The following is a 19,526-nucleotide window of genomic DNA, read 5'->3' as shown; positions in this document are numbered from 1 at the left end:
TTAGGACTTCTGCTTTAACCCTCCCTGAGTGCGCGCGTGTGTGTGTGTGTGTGTGACAGAGAGAAAGAGAGATAACCTCAACTAATGTGACAAATTGTCATTTGATGTTTGTGTGTATACCTGTGTAAACACACACCCAGAACACACCCAGAGACATATACGCAAATAGACACTCAGAATCCACAGAGACATACATACATACACCCTCACCCTCTGCCTCTCCCACTCCTCTCCCCCCCCCCCTCTCTCTCTCTGAGCAGCAGGTCCCTGGGAGCAGTCAAAGTGTCAGGGACTGTTGCAAGCACATGCTCTGCACTTTCTTCAGTTTCTGCCAAGGGAGGAGGAGAAGCAGGAGTGAGGCTGAAAGGAGCAGACAGAAACACACAGAAAAGAGAAAGACAGAGACTTGGACCAGCCTCTTAAGTGCTTACCTCTCGCCTTTGCCTGGCTGACTGTGTGGGAGACTGGAGGCAGCCTACAAGTGATGTCTAACACTCCTCTGGAGCAGCACAGTCATTTTACCTCTAAAGGACTTTCTTTAGCTTTGTCTGGTTTCCGTTTCGACACGATCCTCTCTCTCTGTTCCAAAGATGAGGAGGGACCGTCTCTTCCTGGCCACAACCCTGACAGCCATCTTCTCCGCTGACCTCTACTTCATCCTCCTGCCAAAGCTGCGGAGCATGGGACAAGGATCAAGACACATTTGCTCATGTGGTCCCAGGAATCTCACTTTCTCCACCCAGAGAGATCTTACTACCCCAGACCACTTCAACTGGAGTTACAAGCTGCCCCTGGATGGTACTACATCTCACCCCACAGATGGGGGCTCAAAGCTGGGGAGGCTGTTTGCTCACCCTCTGTACAACATCCAGACTCCAGCACTGGGGCCAGAGGAGAAGCTGCTGCAGGAGGAGCACCTGATGGAGTACTACAAGAGGAAGGTGTCATGGTGGGACAGGTCAGTTTCTGGTGTCATTTTTCTAGATTTTAAAAATCTCATTCAGACATTGTTTACTTTGTCCAAGTGCGATTGATTTTGCAATGTCTGACAGTGAGCTGGATGTGCCAATGTTACTCAACTTTATTGTGAAAGACTAAGCATGTTTGTTCTGGTTGAAAGATCCCACTGTGAAGTCACATGTTTGGGTCTGATTGTGGTCAAGAGGCAGGGTCATTGACCCACCACAGATACACACAAATACACAGCCATGAGCACAAATACACTTTCTACATGACAACAGACATCAGAATGTGTGGCAGAAAACCTAGAGCCTGCATCTACAACACTCCTTTTAAGCTAAACAAGGATTTAAAACTGCTAAAGCTCATCTTTAATCAGTGGGAGCCGTAGCTGTGTTGGCTTGCGATGCTGCCTGTCTATTCACACAGTGAACTCATCAAAGGGATAGAGATTTTGGGCTCCTATGGTGGAAAGTAAAAAGAAATATGAGGAATGGATCTCCCCTCTCTGCTGCCTGATGCAGAAAAACAATGGATAATCCAGATAGACTCATTTACATATGGCAAAGTCTTGCAACAGCACCTCGTCACCGCAGCAAACACAAGTAGAGTTTTCTCACAGGAGATGCTCAAACAAACTGTTCAAACCAGTTTTAATCACATGCTGAAAAGAAAAGTAGGTCTCAAGTTAATTTCCTGGCCAATATGCTGTACTTCCTGGCAAACACTGCAAGCAATTACTACTAAAAAAACAAAAAAACAAAACATCTCTGTCCAGTCTTTTAATCTTCTGTTGTGCTTTATATTCTGTGGTTTGTATTCGTCCCTAGTCCTGATTACCCTGATCTGTCGCTTTAGATTGAGAGGTGATTGATGAGTTGGTAAGAAAGCCATTGAACAAACTGATATTTATAGTGCTTTGCTCCATTATGACCAGAGTTAACTGTCCCACTCATTATGGTCAGGTCTGGTAATGAGGTGCCCCTCTCACCACAGACCCAGGTCTCAGATTATCGATGCTCCAGATTTCGGGGACATAAAGCAGAGAGGAGGAGGTGGAAATTCTGAACTTTGTTACAACTGCTTTGAAAATCCTAAATGTGAATGCAAAATATTCAAGAAACATCTGTATCTCCATGTAGTTCATTTTTAACACACCCGCTTCAGAGACCTGTTGAATGCACTACCCTGAAGATGATTTTTGGCATTAAGCACTGCACCAAATAAAATCCTGCCCACAAAAATGCCTCAAGTAGTTTTAGTTTGTCTGCCTGTGATTACCTTGCAGGGTAGGTTTTAAAACTGACAACTCAGGTTCAGCAGGCAACATGACATTTACAGCTGCAACAGCCAGTTTCTCAAAGTCCTGATATCACAATAGACAGAGGATGGTTGTCTGTTTTTAGTTCTGCAAGCTTCCCTTTGTTTGACATCTCACTCCTCAGGCATAAGAAGTTCTACATTGAGGCAGCATCCGTCTCCAACTTCACTTTGGTCGACCATGTAGTGACCTTTGACCCTGATGCGAGCTGGCTGAAGTTCCACCTGGGAATAAGCCGCTACGCTCTGTACTCCCGTGATGACCCCGCCATCCCCCAGCTCCTCAAGGACATGCAGGCCATGACGGTCATCAATGCAGGTGAGGGATGGATGTCTATGTTAATAATTACCATAACAACAGTGCTGTGGCCTCTCATTACTCTGTGTGCTTCAGTCTGTCTCCACATTTCTCCTCTTGCTTTTCACCAGCTGCAATCACAAGACAAGTTAATTGTTTAACAAACAGTTTTGTGCCTCAGAGCAATATCCTTTGGTACTATAAAGTGCAAACAGCAGTTTTTTTTTTTTTTACTTAATGGCTACAGTACTGGAAGGTAGAGATGCTAATGCTCTAGCAAGCTGCATCATTTGTTGAAATAAAACTTAACATGTAAAACTAAAAAGTTTATTCCCTCACAGATTACACCCAAGATGAGAAAGCCCTGAAGGGAGATTGCGATTGCACCCAAGGTACAGTATGGCCACTTTCCACTACCTATAATGCATCTGCTCCATTTTCAAAGAGTTAGGTTTAGATGTTCGTCGTCTCATGTCTCTACATTTTGTGTAACCACACGAATGTTGGATCTTTGACTAGCCTCTTTGTTTCTTCTTCTTTCTCTGATTTGTGCTGCGTGTACTTGGCACTACCATCAGAGACAAACACACTGCTGCCTTTGTCATAGTGAGGATTTCGTTTTTTCATTTGATACCAAAATTCAAATGTGTCTTCCTGTGACTGACAGACACACACACTCACACACACTCACACACACTCACACACACTCACACACAAAAAAAAAACCAGGCACTCATTTTTGTTTAAACACGGAGCTCTTAATTAAATATTTGATGTCGGCGTGCTCCAGGGGAAACTGACATTTCTAGGCTTCAACCTACACACTAACCGCCTCCTACGCTGTCATCTCCCACTGTACAGCTGAACTGCAAATGTATGGATGGATGGTAACTACATGTGCTGTTTCATAGTGAAAGGAGCAAAGATGTGATTAGCTGTTTCTAAGTTTAACACAGCTTTTATATAACTGATACAAATGCACATGCATATTAACATTAATGCAAAATTGGATTGCAAAAAGACTTTGAGCATATTCAATGTTCAATAACATGATTGCGTTTATACTTTGTATTTTACTCTGATGCAAATACTATATGGATTATGTCCCATGTTATTTGGACCTTTCTTTGCCTCTCCAGTGTATCTGCACAGTGGAATGGACTATACAAACATTATTCACTGCCAAGAAAACATGCAACAAACAATCTGTCCCTCCTGTTTAAATTTAACCTCAAGACTTTCTCATTATTTCACTAACCAAAGATTGTCAATGTTCAGACTTGGTGTGGTTGTCTGGTTCATTTCTAGAAAAAGAGTAGAGCTTGTATAAAACTGTGACACTGCAGGATATTGATAAATAACAGAGATGATGAGAAGGCATGTGTGTGTGGTTACTGTGGCCTACTGCTGTGATGTAATAGAGAAGTAGATGGAGAGAGGAATCAGAGCGCAAGCCGTGTGGGACCACCCCCCAATTATTTCATCACAGGGAGCAGGCAGATCTATAAAATGTTCCAGTTTGATCTGACCAGTTTGATCAAATACTGTCTCAGTTACCTACAGCACAGCACAGTGTTTACTTCTGTCAAGTCAACATTGCAACGTTTGAACATGCAATTAAGGTGTTAAACAGACAGTTTCTGCATATTGCAAAGGAAATACTGTGTGATACAAAGTTGCTTGATCTCTGCTGGTGTGTACCCGACATCACTCTGTTGTTTCTGGTTTCTGTCTCCGTTACAGTGGTGAAGCCCAGTGGACATCACCTCAAACTGGCTCTGAAATTGCAAGATTTCGCCAAGGTCATGTTTAAACCAATGAGGTGAGGAATAAATCCACAGTGAAACACCATCAATAGTTTTTATGCCGGTGCCCGATAGGGAAAGAAGAGCATTAAAGGTTTTTATCGCACCAATACAAAGAAAATGTGATTCTGAAATCGGTTTTAAACAAGGACTCTGTGTCCATTAAATCTGACAAAACACAAGATGCAACATTGTGTTACTTAACATTACATTACAGCATCATCATGTCATGTCTTATGTCAGGCTAAATCATAAAATGATAGCGCTCATCATGTTAATTACATACTACTGACATGTTATAACTGACAGCTTGATCACTGTGTATGTCTTGGCTTTGTGTGTGTGTCAGGCAGCAGAGGGATGAGGAGACACCAGAGGACTTCTTCTACTTTGTTGACTTCCAGAGACACAATGCAGAGATCGCTGCCTTTCACCTGGACAGGTGCAGCCTCACTATCGCCTAATCGTGTTTCCTGTTTACTCCCCTCTCTGTTCCAGTCTGTACTTTTAGTGTCTTTCTCTGTGGTTTTATGTGGTAGTGGTGCTCGGGGGTAGTTTTAGTTTTTGTTGCAGTTTTATTAATCCCAGTTATGGTTCTTGCGCGTACTGAAGCTCTACGAATGTTTTCCTTTTGGGCCTTTTATTTTAAAGGCAGATGTGGATGTAAAACCACAGGTATAATAGGTATAACCACATCTCCATGTGCTGTCTTGCATATCATCCAGCCTGCTCAACATTTGCCCATCCTAGGACTTCTCAACCAGCTGAGTATAAACCTCAGGCTACAGACACACATCTTATGTGTAACTGTGCATTAGCTGAGGTGAGGTGATTCACCCTGAAAAACAGTCATTAAGTCAGAGTGTGTCATTACGAAGCCACATCACTACTTCAGCACAAGGCAGAAAACAACAAGCGTGCCAATTCAACAGCTCCATCATTATAATTCCACTCAAACAGTTGTTATTATGCTGTATACCTGCTCATATTTAAATATCTATCAATAAGATCAGTTCTCTGCTTCCTCCTATTTTTAATTAAATCTGCAGCAGTGTCGTCTCTTCCTCTCTCTCTCTCTCTCTCTCTCTCTCTCTTGTGTCTGTGTCGTCTGTGCTGGGAGTCCTTATCATTATCGCTCACAATCAGCAGTTGGGGAATGCTGACAATTTGAGAAACAGCAGTTCGGCTTCACACACTGATTGTTGTTTGATTACTGTTTGTGAGAGATGACTGAGATGTGGCCCCTGGGGAGATGTAAGCTCTTGATAGTGCGCATGAACCCAGGCAGCTAAATTACACAGCTGGCACAGACTGTCAATAGTATACATTCATTGATAAGGATCAGTAAAAAAAAATAAACTGTGGGCTCCTATTAAATGAGGTAAGGGGGCAGAGATAAGACTACCATCATCTTCAGAGGGTTGCATTATATTTCTGTAAGCATGAACTTCTTGAGCTGTAAACTTTTCCTTACAGTCAAAACAGAGATAACTTACTTCTAAAAGGGGTTTTCTCTGCATATCATCATCTTCTTTCTTAGGATCTTGGACTTCCGGAGGGTCCCACCTGTGGCTGGCAGGCTGGTGAGCGTCACAAGAGAAATTCTCAGTGTCGCCCACAACGAGGACCTCCGAGCTGTCTTCTTCACCTCACCAGGTAGAGCATGGTCGGGCGTCTTTCTAAGAACAGTTTAACATTTTGGGAAATACTCTGTATTTGCGTGTCCATTAAAAATGAACAGTCACAGCCAGGAGCCAAAGCACAGACTCTAATATTTGTAACATGACGCTCTCTCACTCAGCTCAGCATGTTCCTACGTTTTTCCAAATGAAGCAGATCTGTATAAACCCAAGCTTATCCATGAGTTATTCTGGTTGTAGTTTGGTGTTTTTCTTGCTGGCGATGCAGCCCCCAGCTGAGGGGAAAGGCACAACTGATTAAAAGGCATGTAATCAAGCGAGAACAGGAAACTCAGAATCCCAACATTTTTCACTGCTTCCCAAACAGCAAACAACACGTGTTTCTTCGCCAAGTGCCTGTATGCGTGTAAGACGGAATATGCGGTGTGTGGGAACCCTGACCTGCTGGAGGGCTCCCTGTCTGCTTACCTGCCCGGCCTCAGCATCGCTCCCCGCATCTCTATACCCAACCCCTGGACACGATCGTACACCTTCACCGGACGAGAAGAGTAAGTCCTGTGTGCACTCAAGAAGAGTAACATCTTATTTTACAGTATACTTGTACTTTATAAATTGTCGTCTTGTCTAAGATGCTGTAGGCCCCTATGGTCCAGTACTAATCAAACTGTGGCTGAAACAAAAGGTGGCCTTCAGCAAGATTATCAATTGCAGTCTTTTCAAAATAAAATAAAAGACCAGTTCCTATAAATACCAATAATGCTGTATCAAAGTGGGTCTTTATCACTTTGGTCAAAGACTTCACAAATTTAGGAGAAAGTTTGTTTTTTTTTGTTCTTTAAGCCTTTCCTCTTTATTTCCTACACCAACTACTATTTTGAATTTGTACCTAATAAACAGAAACCTCTTCCTATTTTGTGCCATAAATCAGCTGAGCAGGTTTCTAATTAAATCCATCTCAGTGACACACAATTAAAACACGTAGAGGTTTCCTATCTTTTCCAAGACGCCGAGACAATAAAATAATACCATGAAAACAAAATTAAGCCGATAATAATTTACTAACTCTTGAATTGTAAAGGAAGATACTGTAAGGAAATTAAGAGCCAAATATGGACATTGTTTTCTCACAATTACAAATATTTGCAAATCCATTGTGAGGATATGTTTATCTGTGTTTGTAAAAGGTGGGAAGTGAATCCCTTCTACTGTGACACCATAAAGGAGCTGTATCCCTATAACTCAGGCAACAGGCTGCTCAACATCATAGACATGTCTGTCTTCGACTTCCTCACAGGTAGTTTGTTCCACCACATGCTGCACCGTTCGTATGATCAGCAGACCCATCACTATCAGAACGCATCTTTCTGTGCTTTTCTGTAAAGCGTCTGACTCTATATTGCAGGGAACATGGACAGACACCACTACGAGATTTTTACCAAGTTTGGTGACGAAGGCTTCCTTCTGCACTTGGACAACGCCCGAGGGTGAGGAGAAAACATTACCGAGCGTGAAAATCTTGTGAAAGTATAGTTTTATAGTGTGGTTTATGTGGCATTAAATCCTGTGTTCAGGTTTGGGAAGCACTCTCAAGATGAGATGTCCATCCTGGCTCCACTATCTCAGTGTTGCATGTAAGTGAAATGTGATCTGGTGTAATAGAATCAGCTTTTCTGTGTATTTTTAGTCCATATTAAAAAGTGAATGGTTTTGTGTTAAAAAAAAAAATCACCTATTGGGCCACTTGCATTTCAGCAAGCAGCATTAAAAGTCACAATTTTATAGTTTTAAATATACAAATTTAAAAAAAGACTGCCCTCTGTTTATTCTGTATGAACGCTTCCTCAGGATAAAGCGCTCCACGCTGCTGCGGCTCCAGCTCCTGGCCCGGCCTGAGTTCAGGCTCAGCGACGTCATGAAGGAATCCTTGGAGGGCGATACTTTACGGCCAATTCTAACCGAGCCTCACTTATTAGCACTGGACCGCAGGTTACAGAAGGTCCTCAGAGTGGTCCAGCGCTGCATCCGGAAGCTGGGAATGGACGAAGTGATCACCAAAGACTTTGTCAAATCCACACAGAGACCAGAGACTGCCACCGAGATGGACAAGACCAGGTAACAGAGGATGAAATGTTGGTTCTTCTTCGTGGTGAATGCCTTTTCTACCACAGAAGACTTCATGGTCACACTTCCAACCTGTGACCAAACAAGGCTCAGATGGTTTCAATTTAAGGAACGAGCCATAAATGGAAGATGTGGTAAAATCTTCAAAAAGCAAAGGAGTCTCATTGTGGCGGCTCAGAACGTGAAATCCTACAGGCCTTAAACTCCTACCACAGAGGAAGCCATGCTTCATTTCCTTTTGTTTCTCTAATGGAGAAATTCTATTAAAGATGCTTTTTATGATAGGGCTCTGAATTTTCATGCACACCATATGCACATTGGTCAGAGGGGTTAGAGATTTCCACATTTTAATTAAGACCTTTGAAGAAACAAAGACCAGTTTCACTTTAACAAATCAGTGTAAAAACAAAGCACCATGGTATCCGGGAGATTTAATTCATACAGGCGCTCTTTCACTGGCCCTTCAAAATCAGCAGAGGAGTTTAATATTCATGTGAGAGAGCTGTGATGCACTGGATTGGTTTTTTAACAAATGAACAGTAGTGAATATTGCGTCTGTAGAAACAAAGATGTGTGTGTTGATGTGATGTTATAATAAAATAAAGCGATTCTATGTGGTGACATACAGGTAACAACACCTGCAAGTAACAGGAGCACAGGCTGGTCTGCATTGTGTGTGTGTGTGTGTGTGTGTGTGTGTGTGTGTGTGTGTGTGTGTGTGGGTGAGGGGGGTGGACAGAGAAAAGTGCCACCTATTAAACAACCATTTACTTTACTCCACCCAGTTTTCCAGACTTGTAATCCTCCTGTGTCTCATCTCAGTGTTTAAAGAGCTTTACATCACTGTCAACTAAAACGGGCTGAGACAACCGGCACCTAACAAATATGTGTTTTATCAAACCACCTCAATAATTTTGAACCAAGCCAACTGTTCTGTCTCATACATCTGAGCATTTCTGTTTTTTTTTTTTGCTTTGTTCTCTGACAAACCTGATACGTTCTAGGTCTCTGTGGGAGCTGAAATAAGACAAATAACCACAAGCATTTTTAAGAGTTGGCGAGTCAGCCTGAAAAAGCAGGCAGGGAGGCTAACAAGTGTCCTTATCATAAAATATGCTCTTAAATGCAAGTGAATCCTTTCATACCAAAGCCTCTATACAGCATATTTTCACTAAAAGCTCGGAACAGGAATAAAGATTTAGATGCCTGGAGAATGAAGAGTGACGAATTAGGCAATGAAGGAACAGAACAGACATTTCCAGTCCAGTTAAAGATACAAATATTGCTGTTAATAATCAAATTGAAATGTTTTGCTCATTGTTTAAAATTATCACAGCACAGAAAAATGCTCTATATTGTCTAAAGTTATAAAAATCCTCTTAAAAGGTAAGTAATAGTGTGATATTAACCACACAAAGCTTTTTTTTAGTAAATATACATTTATAATACATTATAATATTCTATTATAAAGATTTTTTTTGTGCAGGAATTAAAAACAATTGATTGAAAAGCTTTTCTGCATCCTCATGGCTCCCCCTGGTGGATGTGGGTCATATTACATCTTTTTGAACAGTATGGCGCACATGAGCAGTTTCAGTAATAAATCAATTAAATGACTCGGAGCACCATCAACCACCACCTTCCCAACAACACATTCAATGGTAGAACACAAGCCTTAAGAAAACAAACAAAGCCTGAGACAAAGCTGAGTGATTTTTCCTTTTTATTGCTTAAACTGCCATCTGGAACAATCTATACCAAAAGGATAAACATCTTTGCACATACAGGAGGTCAAACTGAATACACGGTAGAATAGAAAAAGAATGGTCCTCTGATCACCTGCAGCTCTCTCACGCTACAGGCCTAACTGAAGGTCGGGCTAGCAGGAGTGACTGACTACTACTGTAAGCCCAGGTTAGGTAAGCTAAGGCAAACCGGGACGATTGCGGTGTGGCTAAAAACATTTTGGACTAAAACCAATGACGCTATTTACATAAAAAACAAAAAAAAAAAACAAAAAAAACAAAATGTGAGTCAAGTTTTCACCCCTAACGGAGTCATTTCTTGTGGATCGTGATGAACAGAATGTGTCAGTGGACACAAATCCACATGTAACCACATCCACAAGGATAACCTGAGGGTTAGGAGGAACTGATGAAAAAGCTCAATTTCCCTTAAAAGAAAAATACACTCATGTCCTTCAACAAAAAACTCTTTATCATCAACCTGACTACCCTGCAATCGGCACCAAAATCAAACCTTTCTAATACATACAAACATACATTGCGATGCTAAGCGCACACAAGTGCTTTGAATGAGACGAAACAGAAACATGATCGGTTCTAGGTCATTTCTGGTAACAGACTGAGGCAGGAATGAAGAGTTAGGCCTATAATCCAGAAGTCAACATTGTGTGATTTGGTAAATATCTTTTAGAAAAAGACAGACTTAGCATTTTATCTAAATAGTCATGAAGCAGTTAAGCTGGGGGGGGTAACAGACCAAATATCTGACAAACTTCCTGCTTCTGCATGCAGCTGCAGGGCACGTGTTTTTTTTTTTTTTTTTTTTTTTTTTAAATTCACACTTCCATTCATACCAGATCACTGGATGCCTAAAACATCATGCCAGGTAAGCATAGAGAACAGATCACAAGCTACTCTGATGAAAAGACAGCCACCATTTCAAATAGGCAATAAGCAATGACACTAGTTTTAAATAAATATCTGCTCACGCTGCCTGTCAGCTCACCTGTGAAGCTCTGATACATAAATACTTCAGATGTCCTGAAAATCCATGACTTCTCTTCAATAAATCTCTAATTGCCTTTTTGATCTATTTTTTAAAAAGTGTTAACCCATGATGTTTACACAATACAAGTAACATACTGTTTTGTCAGTTGACGAGAAGAAGCATTTATTTACTTTGTGGCACTGGACACCTAAAATAGAATTTATGGAAAAATAAGTGTTTACAAAAGACAGTTAAACATTTTTTTTTTTTTTAAGATCACCATCACTCCAAACCATAACTTTATCATTTAATCAATGATAATAATAGAACTATGATCATTTTAACTATACTATGATAACATTTTGATTACAAACCATAGCAGAGGAGTGACCAGGTTATTTGGTATATACTAAAAAAGTTGAATACTGAAATACACTTAATACTCTTACTTTTTTATTCTTATATTATTTTTTTCCTTCGTTTAGTCAAGGCAGTTCTTGTATGGTCGTTCTATAGATTAAGAGGACAAAAAGGGTGAGAACTACTTCTTGTTTGGAGCTCCGAATAGTCAGGGAACAGGACACGCACTGCATTTCCATGGCTATGCATCTTTGCGTTGTGACAGTAATCAACATTTGGCACTAGCCTGGTAGCTGCACACAAATTTAAAAAAAAACATAAGTTGTACGAGCTCTCTCAATCTAAGCAAATCCATCTTTTTTCGCACCATACCAATCAAAGGTAACCAAAAATAACAAATGGAGCAACATGTCACAGCTCAAATATAAAAGGGGCTGATGAAATTCGAAGCATTCTTCCTGCCTTCTACAGTTTCTAGATTCTGCTGGAACGAGGCTAGCTGATGTCAGAAAGGAGAGTGTTAAACGGACACGCGGCAGGCCTCCCTTTGCTTTAATCTGCAACTTAAATCTGTAACAAATTCACTAAAAGCGCCGTTTAAAGTTTGATTGTCCTGTCTCATCAGTCAGAGACCCTAATGTCTTTAGGGTCACCTAACAATCCAGCTCTGTGTTCAAGTCAAAAATGAAAGCGTAACCAGTAAATACATAGAGAACATAGATAACGTGATGTAACTGTGCCTACAAGGTAGCATACAGCAGCTGGTACAAGCGCTGGTGAATGGCTAAAAGTCACCTCTGTGTCGGGTGGTAACAACAAAATGATCTGTGTGTTTAAAACAAAGAGGGAGGGGGAAAAAGCAAACAGAAAGAAGAAGAAAGTGACAAAAAGCAAATTGCATTGGTGGACCCTGGGTCTAAGAGGAAAGGAGGAGGGAGAAGGGTGGAAGGAAAAGGGTGGTTGGGGTCACCCCCTTCAGACAGACAGTGACACGAAGCTGTTGTACTGTTGGATGTTACGTTTGAGAATGTCTGAACAGGGACCCAGGACGCGCTCGAAGCGAGGCCGGTCGAGCTTGACGCACTTCAGGGGACCACGGGCGACCACGGTGGCAGCACGAGGGCGGTTCATCAACAGAGCAATCTCACCTGACGGACGCAGAGAAAGGCACTGTTTAAAATCTCAAAAACTATAGAAACATAATGCATGTAAAGCAAATGGTGAGATAAGCTAAAAAAAAAAACTAATAAGGTTGGACAGACTTCATATAAAGTATATATGAGTGGTCAAAAACAGTATTTTTGTCATGCTTAGTACCACAAGTATTCCTTTATTAACACTGTCATAAATGTATGCTAAACAAAATTAACTGAATCTCATTAACTAATTGAAAAGTAGACTTCTGTGTTAATGCTTTAGTTCTTACCAAAGTAATCAGATGGTCCTAATCTCCCCACTTCCACAAACTCCTCGTTCTCTGAGCGACGCTGCAACACAGCTGCTGAGCCCTGAGACACACACACACACACACACACACACACACACACACACACACACACACACACACACACACACAGACACAGACACAGACACAGACACAGACACAGACACAGACACAGACACAGACACAGACACAGACACAGACACATCAGTTCGGATCAGGCAATTTCATCATGCTCATCTCCAGGCACTTGTATCAGAAAACTGTTTCCACAAAAGTGTGTTTTTAAAGGAGTTAAATGATGAGATACTATTAAACAGGTTTTGCAACGACTAGTGACACTTGATAATAAGTGTGAGTTACATGTTCATTCATCATCCGTTAGACATTAAATGGTCACATAAACTCTTGCTGAGCAAGAAGCATTGATGACGCATCCTAAATCATGAATCATGCATTAGTTCCACATTACTTAAGCATGTGTTGGTTAGCTTTTTGATAGAGTGATACCAATTAATAACTTCAGGAGCAGTATAGTCATCATTTTCAAACGGAATATTAAAATCAATCAATATAAGACATAAAGAGAAAACTCAACAGGTAAAAGCAGAAACAGACAGAAGTAATTGAAGGAAAAGATTTTAACCATGTACATTCTGTCTATTTTTAATCTCACCAGCCTGATATCATTAAACCAGGAAATATATAATACTTTGTTTTATGAGTCTGCAGTAGTACTTAGTGATCCAATCAGAGCTACACCTGAGGATTCTTATCGGGTAATCTGCCAGTTAACCGTTTTATCTAATGCATATGTTCATTTTCTGCAGTGAAGGGGGATATATTTAAATGGTTTTAACTCAGCAGCAGCCCAAACACATCCAGTTCACCAATGCGAGCAAATAAATGGTCATATATGAAAAGCTAGTACCAGCACAAGCCATACTGTTGCCTCTTACTTTGGATGATCAAAACTAATCGTTCATTCGTACGTGAAACAACACTGTGACCAGTGACTGTGTGTGTCAGCAACAGAGGGTGTGTGTGGAAGACACATTGCTTTTAATAGTTGACAGACCTGACAGCTGAAGATATAAAACAGAGTTACAAAAGGATCCAACACTTTCTAAACTGTTTGATGAAACCGAACCAACAGCCAAATATGTAACTGATGATATATCACAACAATGACGGACACTCCAACGACACAAAAAGAACTGTGCTAACAACTATCTTATTTTATCTCTTCAGAATTTGTCAGAGGTAAAACTCTGTGAAAGACAGTAAACAGATGGATACCTCTAAGATGATGAAAAACTCATCTCCAGGCTCTCCCTGCACAACTATCTTCTGTCCATCCTCAAACTGGACAGGCTCCAAAGCATCAGCGACTGTCAGACGCTCCCATTTGTCAAGAGACTCTGAGGAGGGAAACACAGGAGAAAGCTTTCAGTGGAAATAACAGACAACCCGAAAAAAGTCTCATTTGAAAGGCTGAACCTTTTATACTTTTTGTTTTTAGGTGAGATATTTTTACAGGCTCTTTCAGGTTATTTTAAACTCAGCTCCAAACACAAGTGATGGGCTTCTCTTCTCGTATGTTTAGATTGAGGGATGAGGCTGATTTTAAAAGCTTAACCCACCTAAAATGGACACTTTCCGAAGGAATTCCTCATACATCTTCCTCTTTCTCAAAGTGCTTCCCTAAAGAAAAAGATATTTTTGTTAGCGTCTTTCTGTAAAAATGAAACCAAAGACACAGCTTAGAAGTCAGAATACTAAGTAATGCATTACACAAAAGCCACATGACCATGTCACAATCAAGCTTCATAAACAGTTGTCTTCTTTCCCATCACAGGTACAAGAACAAAAGTCCTCACCATAAGTATTCTCCTGTAGCTGTCTCTGTCAATGCCCCACAGCTTGACGTTGGTCTTGGCTCTGACTGTGGCTGCCCTCGGGGTGCCATATATCAGGGCCAGCTCCCCAAAGCTGCCTCCTTCGCCAATGCTCGTCACCCATTCATTGTTCACATAGACCTGTCAGATAAGAAGGGGAGAAGTTCATATTTTGTAATACAGCAGTTTAATTTCTGTATAAGGATGGACTAATTCCTATATTTGTTAGTTGTCGATACTCACATCCATCTCGCCTTGGTCGATCACATAGAAATTGTCACCTTCATCACCTGAACGCAGACAACAATACAGTTGGCATGACAGTCGCACAAATACACATTTCAATTCTCATCAAATTTTGCTCATCTAAACCCACAGAATATAACCTTACCCTGCAGAATAACTGTTTCTCCAGCGATGTAGGTGACTGGAAACATTGCATCGAATATGTCACTGGAAAGGAAGAGATCTATGAATCAACCAACTAAAAACAGTTGGCCTATTATTTAAACTTCTTTTATGAAAAGAGCAATACCTCCTCTCATTGTCGTCCAGGTGTGAGAAGAGCACGTTCTTTTCAATAGCTTTGGCCAAGGCTGCCATTGTTTTGTAGTCTTTTGGAATGACCTTAAAAATAAACACGTATTTGAATATTTTACTCGCTTGAGAGTTTCAACTTAATAGACCGTAAGCAAACTTTTTACACTGACGGTATCTAAATGTTGATGTAGATTTTAGGGTTGCAACAGAGGTCTTGACATCAGAAGTGCTTGCGTTTGTGTGTGTGTACCTTTCTGACATACGAGGCTGCGTCCTCCTCAGTGTAAACCTCTGCGCTAAATGCTCCTCTCCGTCTGCGACCCTTTACCACAGGGTTCATGGGTGGAGACACCTCCTCATCACGTGAGTCTGAACGAGAACTGCTGGCCTTCTGCTGGTTCTGAATCTGCTTGGCCTCCTCCTGAAGGGGAGGGAGGGGATGGAGTACTGTCAGCGAACAAGGCTCTTAGCTGAGTTACTGGTTATTTCTAAAGAAATGGGCAATAAATTGTTCCACCTGCTTGGAAAAGTATATAAACATATAAAACACAACACAAAAGAAGAGGAGTACAACACCAAAATAACTGCCAAGAAGTCCTACACTTAACCTATTAATCACATAAAATAATGGCTAAAAACCAATGTGAAGATCCTCTTTAAAGTTAGCCAATATTGTTGCCAATATGGCTACAACAGGATTTGAAGGTTACTTTCAGGCCCTAAAAATCATAAAAACAAGAGTGAAAACCATAAATGACGATCAAAAGAATTTTAAACTATATCCTTTTTTAAACTTAAAGGTAGTGACTTCTGTGTGCATCTTTCCAGAATATAAGCTGTAGTTTCAGAAAGATCAATTCATAATACTAATAAAAAAATGTAAAAAATGATCAATGCATGCACAGTTATTAAATGTAATGATTTACTGAAACAAGCATTAGTAACTTTGCCTAAAAAGAAGCATCAGATTTGAACATGGCTGCCTGCCACAGTGCTTGATTTGTACTTAGCCAGTCTAAAGTCTTACCAAAAACATGTGTGTAATATTTACCAAGGCCTTGTTATAAAATAATAACATTTTATACATATCACTGCACAGCACCACAACAACCAAAGCACTGAAGTGGTGTCAGCATGCCAGCTAGAAAGCTAATTAGCATCTTGTTAATATTATAAACAATTTTGAGCTACTGGTATGTGGCCAATGATGAAAACTAAAGTAAATGCTTTCAACCAGTGATAACATCATAAAACTAGAGTGTTTCAATCTAAATGACTGAGAAACCGCTTTGTTTGACATGTTTAAACTAACTGTGTTAAACTAACTGAAGGAATTACAGTCTTTATCATAGAAAATATTAGTGCGCTAATGAGACAATAAATCTGGTATATGATGCTCAGCTTTAACTGTATAATGATTTCATTCCTATCCAGTGACCAATAATGAAAAAAACAAAACAAAACAAAAGAAAAACACAAACATACACGAACCTTCTCCAGCCTCTCAAAGTACTCCCTGAGGAAGGCCATGGGCCTATCTGGCCTGGAGGTGCACAGCTGGACAATGCAATCCTTCAGCAGCTGTTGAATGTTGTGTTTCTGCACGTACTGCTCACACTCCCTCAGGCTCCGCTCCTCTTCGCTGCTCGTACTTCCAGATGCCATGACGACAACCGCAACCCTGTTCTGTGACCTCTAACCTTTGTACTGGAGAGAGTGGACAGTAATGGGAAAAGGAAGCATGATTTCATGTCACTGTACAACATGAGTTCAGTGGGTTTCGGAGAACAACGCAGAGTTAAAGTGTCTGTCGTGATGAGAGATGGACAGACAGAAAACGTGAGAATGTGAGAAAAATAGAACCAGAGTGAGAAGACACAGAGACGGGGTGTTGTTTTGGCACTATGGAGCCTGAGTGCTTCTAAGTGTCAGGAATGAAAATTGGTCATATGATGTAATCACACATATGTGATTAAAGGGAACCAACTAAGACGCACAAGCTGTGCCCCTGGTTTTTACTTAATACATTTAGGTTTTTCACCAGCCTGGAAGAAGCACATTAACAGAGAACCAGTAACAGGTATGGCTTAGACTGTATCACAGTCGGGGCCTAATTTTAGAAAAACAGTAAAATGATTGCCAGTGAATTAATTCACTGTGGAAAAGAGCAAACCATAAAATGAAGTGCACTTGCTTCAGCATTTCAGGTCAAAGCTGAAAACTGCTGCTGGTCAAAATAGCCTGACAGATCCCGGATCATCTGATCAGCCTCTGTGATATAAGCTTCTTCAGATAGCTCTGAGCTTTATCTAGCAGTCTAAAACAGGAAGCCATCTAAACTCCTGCTCTAACCAACATGTGCATTTTAGGTGTTAATAAGTGACCAACTAGACCAATGAAACAAACAGACCGACCCACCCTAGTCCTGCAGGTGTAGCTTGCCTGTGCATCAGTGTACTAGGATTCAGATCATTTCTAATCTGACAAGTCCGAGGGAGATTACTAGACAAGTTATCAAAGAGGAGGCTGGCAGAGATAACTACGCTCTTGGTGGAAACTTGGCAGGTTTGCTTTAATCTAAACCTACCACAGGAATACCTGAGTGATAAAATGGTCCTGTTTTCAGACCAGGTGGTAAAATAAGAGCCAAAGCTAGAGGCTAGATCCAACAACAGTGTTAGGTAATTAGTAAGTCTTGTTTTGTTTAAATATAAATAAATAAAACAACATCTTATAGTTTAAAATGCAGTCACTGGGCTGCAGCATCACCTCTGCTGTTTACAAAGAAGCAGACTGTCAATTAAATTATAGAAAACACTCAGATGCACAAATGACCTTGCTGACCGAGTGAGAGCGGAGTGCTGGAGGAGGGTAGAGAAAAACGCATCTACTGCTCTGCAAAAGTCTGCAAACTAAGCAAATGTTAGCGACCGTGTGAAACAAACGGCCTGTGTGTTGCACCGTGTAGGTCAGGCTGCTTCGTGAGGAGGCTGACGGCTACAGCCATGAAACTCTACATGAAGCAGACTAATGCTTGAAATACTACACGCTCTCTATTACCAGTAAACACCAAATACAATGAATATCAAATGTGTTGTATTTCAGCTTAACTATATTTGGCCTGCGTTATGTCAGAGCGTGTGTCCAGTTTGATGTCTGGCTAGCTCCGTGCAAAGGCAAAGCTCTCCTCCAATGACGCCATCTTGAGTTCTATCATAAACAAACGAGAGACGGAGGAAACAAATTTCACCTATGCACAGGTCACACGTTCCCCGAGCAGACACAACGCAAATACTCACAAAAATGGTAAATTCCTGCCGAGCCCTTCGATAGCGACTCGGGATGGCTGTTATTTCTCAAAGCGTACCGATACCAGATCCTTTCGATTTTTTTCCCGAGCCCTGGACCGCTGCCCCACCGGATACGGCTGGGAACCAATCAACGGCCGTCACTGACGTCAATTCTCCTCGTTCTGACATGTGAGCTCGTAACCCATGGCAACCTTAAAGGGGACCGCACGGAAACCGTGACGTCAAGGAAATAGTTGAGAAATGAAAAAAAAAAATCGATATCTGATTAAAACGTTGCTTGATTACAGGAATCTCTCTGGGTTCATTTTTTTAGAGACGTCTTCACCCCCGCCCCGCGTCCCCCGTCCCCCTCCCGCTTCCCAGCAATGTGCATGAATTTAAAACGAGGATATTCTCGTATTTTTGGGGACACTGGGGACAGATATCTGGGAAGGGAAGAGGAAAGTCAGACGTGGGCTCCCCAGATAAATCAATTCTCATAGGAACATTAACAAATAATGCTCAGTACTCTCTTCTACAGGCAGCAGAACATCTAAATAATGTGTAGTAGTTATTGCAATATTCAGAATATTTTTAACATTAAAGTACAAAAGTATTATCAACACAATGTACTTCAAATATCAAAAGTTAAAGTACTTGTTAGAAATATGCCATTGCGCACATGTTGGTGTTATTGTCACTGGTGCATTATTTTGTAGGATTTCTATGTTATAATCAATCGAGATGATGCTGTATTCTTTTGGGTAATTTCAAAACAGACATGTTTTGTATGTTAAAGCTACATCTGGAGTTTATTAAAGGTGCCAGATAAATGTAGTGGAGAAAAAATGCTTTCCCCTCTGGAATATAGTGTAAAAGTATACAATGGCATAAAATAGGAACACTTAAGTGAAGTCCAAGCAAGTACAGTACATGTGTACATGTACATCAGGTGTAATTTTATTGAAAATAGTAAGCCTGGCTGCTCATATAGGCTACAGTCTTAAACTCATTACTGTCTGCAGCCTTTTTAATGTTTCTGTTTTTTGCATTTAAGCAAAATGTAATGAAACAATGAAATAAACAAAACAATTTAAAAACAGTAGTTTTACATTTTTAT

At 40.8% G+C, this 19,526-nt stretch overlaps 2 protein-coding genes across 2 annotated transcripts; one reads left to right on the top strand and one right to left on the bottom strand.

Annotated features, from left to right (window-relative positions):
• Positions 1–590: 590 nt before the first annotated feature.
• fam20a (FAM20A golgi associated secretory pathway pseudokinase) lies at positions 591–8,797 on the top strand. The gene is made up of 11 exons (XM_026315240.1): positions 591–958; positions 2,406–2,599; positions 2,920–2,970; positions 4,322–4,400; positions 4,733–4,825; positions 5,924–6,039; positions 6,391–6,571; positions 7,208–7,317; positions 7,426–7,507; positions 7,595–7,654; positions 7,869–8,797. Exons 1-11 carry the CDS (start codon positions 591–593, stop codon positions 8,137–8,139), a joined length of 1,605 nt encoding a protein of 534 aa, XP_026171025.1. The 3' UTR covers positions 8,140–8,797.
• A 1,053-nt stretch (positions 8,798–9,850) lies between these two features.
• On the bottom strand, positions 9,851–18,572 carry LOC113135416 (cAMP-dependent protein kinase type I-alpha regulatory subunit). Its single transcript, XM_026315444.1, has 11 exons — positions 18,416–18,572; positions 16,608–16,823; positions 15,367–15,537; positions 15,112–15,203; positions 14,968–15,029; positions 14,820–14,866; positions 14,559–14,717; positions 14,322–14,382; positions 13,978–14,099; positions 12,664–12,745; positions 9,851–12,385 (listed from the first exon to the last, which is right to left on the bottom strand). The coding sequence occupies exons 2-11, from the start codon at positions 16,779–16,781 to the stop codon at positions 12,213–12,215; spliced, it is 1,143 nt and encodes a 380-aa protein (XP_026171229.1). The 5' UTR covers positions 16,782–16,823; positions 18,416–18,572; the 3' UTR covers positions 9,851–12,212.
• Between the last annotated feature and the right edge of the window lie 954 nt (positions 18,573–19,526).

This window comes from Mastacembelus armatus, chromosome 19 (assembly GCF_900324485.2).
Source record: "Mastacembelus armatus chromosome 19, fMasArm1.2, whole genome shotgun sequence".
NCBI lineage: Eukaryota > Metazoa > Chordata > Actinopteri > Synbranchiformes > Mastacembelidae > Mastacembelus > Mastacembelus armatus.
Note: the sequence above shows the minus strand (reverse complement) of the source record. Positions and strands in the feature narration are given on the sequence as shown.

Coding starts and splice junctions, on each gene's coding strand:
- fam20a (XM_026315240.1), top strand. CDS start 591: ATGAGGAGGGACCGTCTCTTCCTGGCCACAACCCTGACAGCCATCTTC. Junction 4,401..4,732: donor GTCATGTTTAAACCAATGAG/GTGAGGAATAAA, acceptor TGTGTGTGTCAG/GCAGCAGAGGGATGAGGAGA. Junction 6,040..6,390: donor TGTCTTCTTCACCTCACCAG/GTAGAGCATGGT, acceptor CTTCCCAAACAG/CAAACAACACGTGTTTCTTC.
- LOC113135416 (XM_026315444.1), bottom strand. CDS start 16,781: ATGGCATCTGGAAGTACGAGCAGCGAAGAGGAGCGGAGCCTGAGGGAG. Junction 14,383..14,558: donor GCTACAGGAGAATACTTATG/GTGAGGACTTTT, acceptor CTTTTTCTTTAG/GGAAGCACTTTGAGAAAGAG. Junction 12,746..13,977: donor AGTTTTTCATCATCTTAGAG/GTATCCATCTGT, acceptor TGTGTGTCTCAG/GGCTCAGCAGCTGTGTTGCA.